At 42.9% G+C, this 15,121-nt stretch overlaps 1 protein-coding gene across 2 annotated transcripts in view; it reads left to right on the top strand.

The window, feature by feature from the left end:
• RYK (receptor like tyrosine kinase) overlaps positions 1-8,957 on the top strand; it is a 106,203-nt gene extending 97,246 nt beyond the window's left edge. For both annotated transcript variants that reach the window (XM_066350319.1, XM_066350318.1), the window contains exons 14-15: positions 6,813-6,949; positions 7,863-8,957. In XM_066350319.1, the coding sequence (XP_066206416.1) occupies positions 6,813-6,949; positions 7,863-7,974 (249 nt within the window). In that variant the 3' untranslated portion in view covers positions 7,975-8,957. The remainder of the gene's footprint in view (positions 1-6,812; positions 6,950-7,862) is intronic.
• The last annotated feature ends 6,164 nt before the right edge of the window (positions 8,958-15,121 follow it).

Raw genomic sequence — 15,121 nt, 5'->3', positions numbered from 1 at the left:
AAGCACTTGGCCCAAAACAAAGTAATTGCAAAATCTGAGCCCATTTCCATGAGAAAGTTGTGTTAGGTTCCTAATATTAACAGAAAGGCCTAGCTGAAAAACACTTAATTATGCTTTTACTGGGGTCAGATGAAATAACTGAAAATTGGACAAAAAAGTCTTCTCATCGTATATAGTACACCGAGGCCAGCATTGTATTATAAATTCCTAAAGTAACAGAATGGAAATCTCTTAAAAGCCCCAACTTTAGTGAACACTACATTATACACTAAAAATAATTTTATTTATATAGTTTTGACAAGTCACATCAGAATATGTTGCTAGTGAAAAAAATGTTTTGTATCCAATATATTAAGAAGCTTTAAGGTAACAGGTTGGGAAAGGAGATATAAGATAAATAATGTTTGTTATTCTCTAAATATTCTTTAAATGGACACAGTGTTACTAAACAGGTTGGTTGTTGCAAGGAAGTTTTATGTACTTTCAGCAAGTAAGGGAGATGGGATTCATAACCAAAGGTCTGCAGGGAGGGTTAGCCATTTCTTATATCCACTATTTGGTCAATTACATGTTGATTTCTTCTTTGCAGTTGGCTGTACTTATCTGGTTGAGTTCCTGTCAGGTCATCCTGTTTACAGCTGTATCTGCATAGTATTCTACTTCATTTTAACATTTAGAAAGAATAGCATTTAGTAAGAATGTCCCAGACCTTGAGACCCTTCTAACAGTAGCAACAGCCTTTTATAAAACTCTGGAAAAAACAACTTGACCTTCTTATCATGCCCTTTCCAATGACGTCAAACAAAAGGAAATTATAGAGTAAGTCTTTCTAAATTTTAAATGGTTCAGTTATCAAAAGACTTTAGAAAGCAAGTTTTCCGCAAATCATCCTAGTGCTATTGGTCTTGATTTTTTTTAAAGGGTTGGTGAGCCAACATGTAATAAATAACTTGTTGGCTTTTAAGGAAATGAAACCACAGTGTACCCTTTGGCTTTATTGTCCTTTTTTGGTGTTTATTGGTATTGCGATTTTTAATAGAACATTAGATGAAGGCCCAGCGATAATAATGTGGACAAAACAACATGAAAGAAGTAATTTTTTGAAGTTGGCTTATTGTGCTGTTATGGTACCTGTATGCATTTCAGGTCTCAGACATCACCAGCATTACTATGAAAGTCCTCTATAGTGTGAAGTTGTTAGAATGTTTCTCCCTTGTCAGTGGGTCCAGTTTTCCCTGGACAAAGTGGCAGTATCCATTTGTTTCTACTTCGCATTGTTTATTCCTCCAAAATCTTCTTTGGATTGGTTATGTCTTCCCCACAGCTTCTACCACAGTCAGTGAATAAGAACAGACTCATCTCCTGAAGAAGGGGTGAGAACTCCCTTCTAACCAGTTTCACCTCTTTTGGCTCTGTTCTCTGTAGTAAACCACCTTCCCTATGGAAATTGGACACTTTAAAAACCATTACATGTACTAATCACGTTTAGAACTAAAAGTTCATAGAGCGTAAGGTATTAAGGTAGACAAACACCTATACGTAAGCAAACAGCTTCGTTTAACTTTTATTAATTTGACTTTTTTTTTCATTTTTAAGCAGAATAGGACATTCCCCTTAAGCCAGTAGGTTTAAGCAAAATTCTAGTAGGCTCTGTCTCTATGAATTTAAAATTTGTACACCCATCTCCATAAGTTCCCTGTCTCCTCCACCACCTCCACCCCCACCAAAAACACAGACCTCAAGGATGGGGTTGTTCCTCCCTAATGGTCACTGTTAATGAAAAAGATAATAAATTCCAAAAGGCTGAACTGTTGCGTTTTGGTATTTAGGGTAATGCTAGCCTTAAAATGAACTGAGACGTATTCCCTTCTGAAAGAGCCTAGGTAAGAGTGTGTTGTGGGTTGAATTGTGTGTGCCCACACACAATAGGTTGAAGTCCTAACCCCCAGGACCTCAGCATATGACCTTATTTGGAAACAAGGTCATTGGAGATAAAATGTTAAGATGAAGTGATACTCATTTAGGGTGGTCTTGAATCCAACGTGACTAACATCCTTACAAGAAGAGACAACATTCGACAGGAGAATGGCATGAGGACAGAGGCAGAGTTTGAAATGTTGTAGTTGCAAAACAGGTAACATTAAGGATCACCAGCAAACCACCAGAGCTAAGGAATTGGCAAGGCAAGATGTGCCACACAGGCCTCAGCTAGGGCACAGCCCTGCTGACACCTCAGTTTTGGACTTCAAGCCTGCAGAACTGTGAGACACTAAATTCTGTGGTTTAAGTCACCCGTTTGTTGTGCTTTGTTGTGGCAGCCCTAGGAAACTCAGACCAACTGGTATTACTTCTTCCTTTCAAGTTTGATAGAATTCACCCAGTGAGACTGCTTGGACTCAGAGTTTTTTGTGGAAAGATTTTTAATTATGAACTCAATTTCTTTAATAGATATAGGGCTATAAAGATTTTCTATTCTTGTGTCTGTTTTGGTAATTTGTGTATTTCAAGGAATTTGTTCATCTAAGTTGTTAAGTTTATAGACATAAAATTGAGTTCGTAATATTTTTTGATATCTGTAGGATCTGTAATGCCATTCCCTCTCTCATTCCTGATAGTGGTAATTTGTGTCTTTTTATTTGATCAGTCTACCTTAGTGGTTCTCAACTGGAGCAGTTTATCCCCCATCTCACACTCACACACACACACACACACACACACACACACACACACACACACACACCCTTTGGCCAGGGGACATCTGGCAATATCTGGAGGCATTTTCAGTTATCACAACACAGGGCATCTAGTGGTAGAGAGGGTTGAGAACTGTGTTCTAGAGTTTACTATGTAGACCAGGGGTAGTTAACCTTTTTATACCTACCGCCCACTTTTCTATCTCTGTTAGTAGTAAAATTTTCTAACCGCCCACCAGTTCAACAGTAATGGTGATTATAAAGTAGGAAAGTAACTTTACTTTATAAAATTTATAAAGCAGAGTTACAGCAAGTTAAAGCAAATAATAATAATTACTTACCAAGTACTTTGGTCAGATTTTCTCTTGTTTGGCAGAATAAATCTTTATAAAACAACTTACTATAGTTAAATCTATCTTTTTATTTATACTTTGGTTGCTCCGCTACCACTCACCATGAAAGCTGAACGCCCACTAGTGGGTGGTAGGGACCAGGTTGAGTACCACTGATCCTAGACCTACTTTCAATAATATTATGCCACGTCATGTTTAATATAAGCAGCTTACAGTGTAATATTTTCACTCATCCCTTTCCATCCTTAGTGCTATTGTGGGCATACGGCGTATTCTCTATATACAGTGTTCCGTAAAGTCATGGGGCACTTTTGACCGGTCACAGGAAAGCAACAAAAGACAATAGAAAAGTGAAATCTGCACCAAATAAAAGGAAAACTCTCCCAGTTTCATACCTATTCAGTGCAGTTTGATGTGGGCTCACGCACAGATTTTTTAGGGCTCCTTAGGTAGCTATCCCATATAGCCTCTACAGACTGTCACTGACTGATGGCCTACCAGAACAGGGTTTCTCCACCAAACTGCTGGTTTCCTTCAACTGCTTATCCCACCGAGTAATGTTACTCCTATGTGGTGGCGCTTCGTTATAAACACGCCGATATTCACGTTGCACTTTGGTCACGGATTCGAATTTAGCGAGCCACAGAACACACTGAACTTTCCTCTGTACCGTTCACATCTTGACTGGCATGGCCGTGGGCTGCTCTGCTGTATACACGGTGTTACGTCATCATCTGCACATGCGCACATGCTGCCACATCATCCTACAGAAACTGGGAGGGTTTTCCTTTTATATGTGCAGAATTCACATTTCTATCATCTTTTGTTGCTTTCCTGTGACTGGTCAAAAGTGCACCATGACTTTACGGACACACTGTATTATAAACCCCACAAAATATTGTTGCTGTTTTTGTTTTAAACTATCTAAGAAGGAAATTTTTACATGAGGAAAAAATATCTAGTTTTGTTACATGTTTTCAGGACTTCTTCATTCTTTGTGTGGGTCCAGATTTTACTCTGGTGTGTTTTTTTTTTCTACATGAAGAACTTCTCTCATGTTCTTGCAATGCAGGGTTGCTGGTGACATGCTCTCAGCTTTTATTTCTCTGAAAATCTCTGTATTTTGGTTATATTTTTGAAGTATATTTTGGTTTGGTATAGTATTCTCCACTAGCAGTTTTTGTTGTTTTGTTTTTCCTGTATTTTTCTGAAGTTGGAAACAGGGAGGCAGTCAGACAGACTCCCGCATGTGCCCGACCGGAATCCACCCAGCACGCCCACCAGGGGGCGACGCTCTGCCCATCAGGGGCGTCGCTCTATTGCAACCAGAGCCATTCTAGCGCCTGAGGCAGAGGCCACAGAGCCATCCTCAGCACCCAGGCCAACTCTGCTCCAATGGAGCCTTGGCTGCGGGAGGGGAAGAGAGAGAGAGGAAGGAGAGGGGGAGGGGTGGAGAAGCAGATGGGCTCTTCTCCTGTGTGCCCTGGCCAGGAATTGAACCCAGGACTCCTGCACGCCAGGCCATCGCTCTACCACTGAGCCAACCGGCCAGGGCCTCTCCACTAGCAGTTTTTAAAATAGCCCTGGCCAATTGGCTCAGTGGTAGAGCGTCAGCCCAGCATGTGAATGTCTCTGGTTCGATTCCCAGTCAGGGCACACAAAGAAAGTGCTCATTTGTTTCTCCACTCTTCCCCCTTTCGCTTCTCTCTTTCTCTCTCTCTTCTCCCCTCCCCTCCTGCAGACAAGGCTCCATTAGAACAAGTTGGCCCCAGTCGCTGCGGGTGGCGTTATAGCCTCTGCCTCAGGCGTTAGAAAATGGCTCCGGTTGCAATGGAACAAGGGCCCCAAATGGGCAGAGCATCACCCCCTAGGGGACTTGGCCAGGTGAATCCTGGTCAGGGCACATGCAGGAGGAGTCTGTCTAGACCTTCCCTCTTCTAACTAAATGAAAAAAATAAAATATACTGTAGTCTATATTATTTCATTGTTTTCTTGTTTACATCGATTATAATAAGAAATAAAGCCATTGTTCATTAAGGTTATTTATTTATTTATTTTTATTAAGTGAGAAGCAGAGAGTCAGAGACAGACTCCCACATGCTCCCAGACCAAGATCCAACCAGCAAGCCCCCTACCAGGGGATGCTCTGCCCTTCTGGGCTGCTGCTCCATTGCTCAGCAGCTGAGATATTTTAGCTCCTAAGGTGAGGCCATGAAGCCATCCTCAGTGCCCGGGACCAACTTTTGCTCAAACCATTTGAGCTATGGCTGCGGGAGGAGAAGAGAGAGAGAAAGAGAGAGATATGAGGGGGCAGGGGGAAGAAGAGTGGAGAAGCAGGTGGTCTCTTCTGCATGCCCTGACTGGGAATCAAACTCTGGGACTTCCAAACGCCAGGCCAACGCTCAACCACTGAGCCAGCCGGCCAGGGCCAATATAAAGTTTTTTAAAAACTGTGTATTTTAGGGAGTATTTCTGGATCATGTTATTGAAAAATAATAACAAAATTTAATGCACTGTGCTTAGATTTTATAAATGAACCTGTTTTTGCTTTTTTTTTTACCCCCTTTTCCATTTTCTCATTTACTCAAAAAATTTTTCTGTCAAGTTACTTCTCTGAGCCTCAATTTTTTCACCTGTAAAGTCAGCTGCCAATGGTTTTCACAGGTTGTTGTGAAAGTTAAGCAAGACAAGGGATTCAAGACATCTAAAACTTTAAGACTCATAAATACATGGTATACATGTGGCAGCAGCTCAGCGGGAGTCCCTGTGGTGCATCGTTCCCAGCACCAGGGCAGCAGCTCGGTGTGGACACACTGCCTGCCCTCCACACGCTCCCAGGAGCCAGTGACGCGGTTGGGTCGGTGTGGACACACTGCCTGCCCTCCACACGCTCCCAGGAGCCAGTGACGCGGTTGGGTCGGTGTGGACACACTGCCTGCCCTCCACACGCTCCCAGGAGCCAGTGACGCGGTTGGGTCGGTGTGGACACACTGCCTGCCCTCCACACGCTCCCAGGAGCCAGTGACGCGGTTGGGTCGGTGTGGACACACTGCCTGCCCTCCACACGCTCCCAGGAGCCAGTGACGCGGTTGGGTCGGTGTGGACACACTGCCTGCCCTCCACACGCTCCCAGGAGCCAGTGACGTGGTTGGGTCGGTGTGGACACACTGCCTGCCCTCCACACGCTCCCAGGAGCCAGTGATGCGGTTGGGTCGGGAGTGAGCAGTTGCCATGCTGCCATGCGTATAATTTCGACCTCTGCCAATAGTTCACATGTTGCTTTTAAATAAATCTGATCTGTTCAAGCAAGGTTGGAAGATATTTTCTCAGGATACTTTCACCTGTTAATTTAAAATATTTGAATATAGTAAAAATCCATGACATCTTCCCTCCAGTTAGGCTAAAGTTATAGTCATTTTCCATTTCTCAGTTGTGCATACGAGCTACAGTATTTAAAGTAACAAATTTTCACGTTAGGAAAATCTATAACAGTTTTGGGTGGTGGGGCTTATAATCAACAGTAAAAGCAGTTCTTTCCAATGGATCAAATTACCTTAGAATGTACATTAATAATCACATTAAAGGGTGCCTTCATTAAAATGCCTTTCTCTGTCCCAGCAAGATAAATTAACCGGGGATGGTAGGTAGTATTTTGCTTTCCTTAAGAGAACTTGATCTGCTCTTCTTGGCCCATACATGGCCAGAGACAGCAGCACTCTGACAAGTGTTTTAAATGTCCCCTCCTCTGTTGCTACTCTCTCCTTAGTGGGCCTTCGGAGTGACGCTGTGGGAGCTCATGACTCTGGGCCAAACGCCCTATGTGGACATCGACCCCTTTGAGATGGCCGCGTACCTGAAAGATGGTTACCGAATAGCCCAGCCTATCAACTGTCCTGATGAACTGTAAGTTTTTCTGAGTTTGAAGACGTGGGTTTCATTCTCTCTACAATGTTGGTATGGAAAAAGAGCAGGCGTCCAGAGACTTCCCTTTTGTGAATAAATACTCTTCGGACTTGAATTAGACTCTTCTAGAAAACCACAACATTAGCTGCACTTGTTCACTCTTCAATACATTTGACATTAGGGCTTTCTGCATCTTAAATTTGTAGTGATTACTCCAAGAGGCTAAGTTACGTAGTGAGAAAACAGTGAGTATTATGTGGGTTATTCTGTGTAGGGTAACGACTGACTTGTTTATAAAGCCTTAAGGACATCCTTAATTTTAAAAAGTCGTTCTCATTGCCATCTTGCTGTGTCAGTTGACGTACAAGGAAGATGTTTGGGGCTAGCAAGTGAGAAAGTTCCTGTTTCCTGCTTTCATCACGTAGCTAATCTTCCCTGTAGTGGGATTGAGGTGGGCTGGAGGCTCGCCAGGGGTGATGAGGTGGACAGGCGAGTGTGGCCTCAGTTCTGGAATCCCCTGGAGGTGTCTCCACCATGACAAGGTGACAACTGCACACTGATTTTACTGTAGATCCAAGGTTATTAGAGCTTAGAGAAGCTTCCTCTTCCTTCAGTTCTTCCCCTCAGAGTGTTAAGTGCAGGATAACACAGGTATTTACATGGAATATCCGTATTTGCTGATATATTTTAATATGCTCTCACGAAGAAGTGAAATCCACACAGAAATCCCAGGTAACTCGTTTTAGCTTCTTTATTTTAGAACTTCCAACAGATAGTAATATTGACTGATTTTTAATATGTCCTCCTCTCCACACCCACATGTCGACAGAAGCATAACTGTCATTGATTTGACTGCAAAGTTCCAAGTACTGTGTCATCACTAGCTAAATTTTCCGTTTTTGTCACCCCACAGATTTGCTGTGATGGCTTGTTGCTGGGCCTTAGACCCAGAAGAGAGGCCCAAGTTCCAGCAGCTGGTACAGTGTCTCACCGAGTTCCACGCAGCCCTGGGGGCCTATGTGTGACTCCTGGCCCGGTCTCACAGCACTGGGCGGGAGGTGCCCGGCGGGCTCCCTCGCGGCTAGTCACGGACGCTTTACCCACCACGCCGCGCTGCAGAAGCACAGCCACTTCCAGAACCCCGTGCCTTAGGAGTGCTTTAGAACCTGAACTTTCTAAGACAGACTTAATACGGAATATTTTCTAGATATCACTTTTATTAGGTTGAACTGAAAAAGGTTTTTGTAAATTTTTTGGCCAAAAAAATTTTAAAACATAGTTACTTTGGACTAGGGGTACATTCTTAAAAAATAAATAAACAGTTTTTTAAATTGTTTAAACACTTGGAATAGCTGTCTTAGTGCCAACTGCTTTTTTATTTTTTTACTTCATCAAGGTAATGTTTTAAAAATATTTATCACTGGTCTTGGGAATGGTTTGTCTTTGAGATGCAGTACTTTTTCTTAGGAAAAGAAAAATAACATAAAAAGAAGTCTGGTTTGCCTTGTACAGGAAAAGGCAGTATTAGAGGAAGAAAACAAAGCTAGAGTAAAAAAAAGAAATTTAAAAAATACTGATTAGAAACAGAAATTGCCCTTTTGTGGAAAATTATTTCTTTATTTTATTTTTAATGAAAAAGAGTTGTTTTTTTTATTTTGGAGGAAGTAGGAGTTGAGTTCGTGAAACAGCTTAAATTTGGCAGAAATTAGCCTTTCCATGAGCCAGAAGTGAGTTTGGGGCAGGTCAGTAATAAGGAATGGTGATTCTGTTTATTTATACTGTCTGGGAAAGGTGACAATATTATGCAATTTCAGGAAGTGAAGTCACGTTTCTATGGTTAAGAATCCCTTTTATTGCACCTAGAATAGTGCTATGCACAGAGTGGGTGCTTGAGTTGTGGGTTAAAAAACGTAAACTGGTAAATTTTGTGCATATCTTCAAAGCTGGCTTAAGTATAAAATTGTGTTTTTTTTAAAACTTGAAGAATTAAAGGATTTGTTTTATATTATGGCAGTATTGGCAATATCATTCCTAATCAGTGATTAGGTGAGTCTTTGAACATGCAACAGGTAGAAACCATGTTTCATTTCATGGGTGTTACACTCAGTCCCCCATACAATTACAGCTAACTCTACTCAGACTCCTGATTTGATAAAAAGTTGGAATTAGATTACAAAGAAGTAATATAACACTGAACCTGTTCTCTGAAACTATTACATTAGGGGTGTGGATGTACTGATGCTTGGTTATAGTTGGCCTAATGCAAAGTTGAATGGACCTCCTGGGTAGATAGGTCTGAAGGTGCCTCCCCTACTCCCATCCTCATAGGTGTACAAGGAGAATGCACAGCAGTTGGAGGCTTTTGCTGTTATAGACACTTTTTTTTTTTTACAGGGACAGAGAGAGGGATAGATAGGGACAGACAGACAGGAATGGAGAGAGAAGAGAAGCATCAATCATCAGTTTTTCGTTGTGACACCTTAGTTGTTCATTGATTGCTTTCTCATGAGTGCCTTGACTGTGGGCCTTCAGCACACTGAGTAACCCCTTGCTTGAGCCAGCGACCTTGGGTTCAAGCTGGTGAGCTTTTTTGATCACACCAGATGAGCTCGCGCTCAAGCTGGCGACCTTGGGGTCTCGAACCTGGGTCCTCCGCATCCCAGTCCGACACTCTATCCACTGCACCACTGCCTGGTCAGGCTATAGACACTTTTTAAATGAGCACATTTGCAAAAATAGCTCACACAGTACATGCTCTAGCAGGCCAAGTGCATGATTTTTCTATGTACCATTTGTTAACACTGGGTCTTTGGTTTTTTGAAGTACCCAGTCCCTTGAATGGCCAGTTTTCGAGAAGCTCTTTGAACTGTTTGTAAGTTACAGATGATTTTATGCACAGCCTGCAATCTTAGAAGGTATTCGATCAACAAATATTATTTAGCACTAACCACGGTATTATGCACAACTCTAGCATCCCTTCCCACATTTAGTGCATTCTTTATTGTGTTCAGGTTTGTGCATTGTTTGGAAATCACAGTTCTCTGTACAAGGTCAGTTCAGAAGAAAAAGTGCTGGCATCTGACTTCTGTCCCAAAATAGCAAGGAGTAGAAGGTGCTCTCTGTTAGCTGGGATGTGTGCTGCTTTTAACCTTACCATTTTGTGTTTGTAAGCTGTTTTATGTATATATATTTATATTTGTTTTAGAAGGTGGTTTAAGAGTGTAAATAGTTTTTTCTTGCTGAGCTACTTGGAATCATTGACTGGGGAGGGAAAGAGCAGTTAGAAGGTTTTCATGGTGGGCTTCTTCCAGTTGTTTTGTCGTGGATAGTGAATGTTACCAAGCAGACTTTGTAGAAAATGTTATTCTTATAGGAAAGAAGCAGTTTGACAACACACTGATATATTTATTATAAGGGTGCTCTAGTCATCTAGAGCTGTATTATATTCTGTTCTTCCTTCTAACATCCCTATTACAAGAATATTTTACTTTTAGAAGCAATGAGGATTGGGCTTTTTATTCAATATATATACATGGAGTATTTGGCTGTCGGGATATGCAGGGAACAAGACAAATCAGCTTCTTTCATTTCTAGATCTTAAATTCTGGCTAGGAGAATCAGATAATAAGCATAAGACTTTAGTAAGTGCTATGAAAAAAAATAGTGTTATCATAGAGATGTAATATTTAGCCAGGCTTCTCTGAGCAGGTAGCATTTGAGCTGAGATCAGAATGATGAGGCAGCAATGAGAAGGAGCATAATTGCAGAGGTCTTAAAGCAGGAACACACTGGCCTAGAGTTGCAGCCCTTCCTGTTTATCCTCCAGCTGCTGCTGGAAGGAGAGGCTATAGATCGGTGTGGCTAGAGTGTAGTCAGGGAAGGGACGGCTCCAGAGGAGGTCTGGGACACACAGGAGCGGACGGCCGGTCTTACAAGCCATGGGACACATTTGTATTTTGTTCTACATGCAGTGGAATTTCAAGGATTTTTTTCAGTAGGGGATTGATTGATATGATCTGAGTTATAATTTTAAAAAGATTATGCCAACTCTTTCATGAAGATTGCATTGTAGGGAGGCAAAGAAGGAAATAATGAGACTTTTAAGGAACTGTTGCATAGTTTAGAAAAGAAAAGATAGTGGTTTGGGAGATTGGAAGGGGCAGATTGGAGATATGTTTTTAAGGTAACAGACAGGACCTGGATCCAGCGGATGTTGGAGGGTGGAGTGGAGAAGGAAAGAGAGTGATGATGAGGATGACTAGTTTGTTTGGGGCTTCAGCATCTGATTGTGTGGGCAGACTGCAGAGTGAGATGGAAGAAACTCCATGAGGAATGGGGTTTTGCTTTGGCAGGGGCATCAGTAATTTGTGGCAGGCTATGTCTGAGTTGCCAATTGGTCATCTAAATAGAGTTTTTGAGTAGATAAATGAGAGTGCAGCCCAGGGAAGAGGTCTCATTGAACATATAAATGTAGATGTATAACATACGCACTATAGTTAGAGTCGTAGTACTAGATGAACTTACTTTGGGAGATGGCGTAAATGAAGAGGAGATTCTAGGAGTGAGTCCTAAACACACCAGCCTTTTATGGTCTAGTGAAGGAAGAAGAGATAACAAGCAAACAAATGAAAAAAAGACTGAGAAGAAGCCACTGTTGTTGGAAAAGCAACAGCAATAAAATACAACAACAAAAACAAAACAAAACAGGAAAAAGGTGTCATGGAAGCCCAGGGAAGAAACTATTTCAAAACAAAGAAGCCCTGTAGGACCAGGCATTATGGAGGGTGTTGACAAAGTAGGAGAGATTGGAGCAAGTTGAAGTGTGAACACAAGGTGAGCAAGTGCAGATCCTACTGTATTTGACACTGTTGAAAAGTTCCCTGTGAAAGGAAATGGAGAGGTAACTAGAGAAGATCAAAGAAGGTATTTTTGGTCAGGAGTTGAGGACAGGGCACGTTTGTTTTCCAGATGAAGATATGGGTACCAGAAAATGTTTCCAGGCTATTGGGGATGGTCCAGTAGAGGGAGAAAAATATTTTTTGCCATTTGGTCCACATGCGTGAAGGCCTCTCCCCTCCACCCCGGTTCCTTTGGTTGTGGTAAAGGTAAACTTTTTAATGGGGAAATAATGTATATATACATTATACAAGGTGTATACAGACTTGAAACATTCCCACCGTGTGAAAATCTGTTCAGTTGACTAACCTAGAACCTCAGACCCATCACTGTTGTCTTGCCAGCCACCATCTTTTGCCCATTGCCTCCATAACTGCTTAACTGGCCTTGGCCCTTAACCTGAACCCGCCCATCTGGCCTCTGCCAGAGTAACACTTCCCAGACAGAGCTGCTGTCTCACTTGAAACTCTTCAGCACTTGCCCAGAGCCTTCAGGTTAGTGGTGAGAACTCCTGGGGGCAGAGTCCCCACTCCTCTCCGCAGCTGCACCTGCTTCCCCGCCAGCTCGCTCTGCCGTAGCGCATCGCGCTGCTTCACGTGTGCTTTCTTTTGCAGGCGCTGCTCCTCTGAGAATGCCATGCTTCACTGTAGATTGCCCGGTGCTGGGAGGCCCCCTGCCACCTCACCCTGCTCCTGCAGGAGCCTCTCAGCCTCTGCCCCGGGTGGAGGCATAAATATATCCTGTATATTATTTTACATAAGGAATTTTATTATATATATATATTTTAATACTTGGCTGTGTATTCTTTAGGGATGGAAACTTGTGTTTTACTCAGAAACTTGCGTTTCCATTGCTTAATTAGCACTTTTTTTTTTCTTTTCATTTTTCTGAAGCTGGAAACAGGAAGAGACAGTCAGACAGACTCCCGCATGCGCCCGACCAGGATCCACCTGGCACGCCCACCAGGGGGCAACGCTCTGCCCATCCTGGGCATCGCCATGTTGCGACCAGAGCCACTCTAGTGCCTGAGGCAGAGGCCACAGAGCCATCCCCAGCGCCCGGGCCATCTTTGCTCCAATGGAGCCTTGGCTGCGGGAGGGGAAGAGAGAGACAGAGAGGAAGGTGCGACGGAGGGGTGGAGAAGCAAATGGGCGCTTCTCCTGTGTGCCCTGGCCGGGAACCGAACCCGGGTCTTCCGCACGCTAGGCCGACGCTCTACCACTGAGCCAACCGGCCAGGGCTAATTAGCACTTGACACATGGCGGGGTTGAATATTTAATGAATTAATGAGCAAAAACATCTAAATTTACATAAGAGCAATTAGGCTTAAAAGAAAAAATCTAATTCCTTAAAACATTACCTCATATTTAAAATAGTCTTCTATCACCAGTGTGATATTTATATTCAGTTTTGAAGAGTTTATGTGTTCTGTCATATAAACCAATAAGGCATGAAATAAAAAGATATATTGGTAGGGAAGACCATATTCTCTACCCTAGTGCTGGCTTAAGTAACTCCCCCATCCTCACTTCCCAATACCCATTTTACTTCATTTTCCTACTTTTTCTTTGGCCACAGGAATAATTAACCTGGTTACAACTTCTGCCTCATACTTCTCAATAAGGTTAGCTTTATCTGGAGTTGTACATGAAGTAATTCGTTGACTTTGGGAGATTGTTTTCTGGGTGATAGCCTCCCATGCCCTTCACTCACCCCAGTGCCATACAATAAAAAGAGGTGATGCTTGACCAGGCGGTGGCGCAGTAGATAGAGCGTCGGACTGGGATGTGGAAGGACCCAGGTTCGATACCCCGAGGTTGCCAGCTTGAGCATGGGCTCATCTGGCTTGAGCAAAAAGCTCTCCAGCTTAGACCCAAGGTTGCTGGCTCGAGCAAGGGGTTACTCAGTCTGCTGAAAGCCCATGGTCAAGGCACATATGAGAAAGCAATCAATGAACAACTAAGGTGTCACAACGAAAAACTGATGATTGATGCTTCTCATCTCTCTCCATTCCTGTCTGTCTGTCCCTATCTATCCCTCTCTCTGACTCTGTAAAAAAAAAAAAAAAGTGATGATTTATGGGGCTATAAAAGAAAAATTTAAACAGTTGCTTTTTTTTGTGGCAGAGACAGAGAGAGGGATAGGGACAGACAGACAGGAATGGAGAGAGAGATGAGAAACATCAGTTCTTCGTTGCGGTTCCTTAGTTGTCCATTGAAGCCTTGCTCAACCCTGATGAGCTCGTGCTCAAGCTGGCGACCTCGGGGTCTTGAACCTGGGTCCTCCGCATCCCAGTCTGATGCTTTATCCACTGCACCACCGCCTGGTCAGGTTAAACAGTTGCTTCTTAATAATTTGTTTCTACATTTTTGCCTTTACTGTTTCAGGGTAACATTGAATTTAATTTTCTGGGACACATGAACATATTGTATAAATGTACTGACACTACAGTCATGTACCACTTAACTGACGCAGATACCTTCTGAGAATTGTGTCACTAGGAGATGTCATCATTGTGCAAACATCATAGAGCTAGGGTCCCCAAACATTTTACACAGGGGGCCAGTTCACTGTCCCTCAGACTGTTGGAGGGCCGGACTATAAAAAAAACTATGAAGAAATCCCTATGTACACTGCACATATTTTAAAGTAAAAAAACAAAATGGGAACAAATATATTATTTAAAATAAAGAACAAGTAAATTTAAATCAACAAACTGACCAGTATTTCAATGGGAACTATGAGCCTGCTTTTGGCTAATGAGATGGTCAATGTCTGGTTCCATATTTGTCACTGCTAGCCGTAACAAGTGATATGACGTGCTTCCAGAGCTGTGACGCGTGCGTCCCGCGCCACCAGAAGTAGTACTGTGCGTGAGCAACGCTGCGCTTTGTGGCGCCGCCACATACAGTACTCCAGGAGCACAGGATGCATCCGCTGACCACCAATGAAAGAGGTGCCCCTTCCGGAAGTGCGGCGGGGGCCGAATAAATGGCCTCGGGGCCACATGCGGCCTGTGGGGCCGTAGTTTGGGGACCCCTGTCATAGAGCCTTGGTCAGTAAACTGCAGCTCGTGAGCCACATGCAGCTCTTTGGCCCCTTGAGTGCAGGCGCAAAGGCCAGCTTAGGAGTACCCTAATTAAGTTAATAATAACAGTGTACCTACCCTATATAGTTTAAGTTTAAAAAATTTGGCTCTCAAATTTCAATCATTGTACTGTTGATATTTGGCTCTGTTGACTAATGAGTTTGCCAACCACTGTCATAGAGCATGCT

The sequence above is a fragment of the Saccopteryx leptura genome, chromosome 10 (genome assembly GCF_036850995.1).
Source record: "Saccopteryx leptura isolate mSacLep1 chromosome 10, mSacLep1_pri_phased_curated, whole genome shotgun sequence".
Classification (NCBI taxonomy): domain Eukaryota; kingdom Metazoa; phylum Chordata; class Mammalia; order Chiroptera; family Emballonuridae; genus Saccopteryx; species Saccopteryx leptura.
This window is presented reverse-complemented; position numbering and strand designations above follow the sequence as displayed.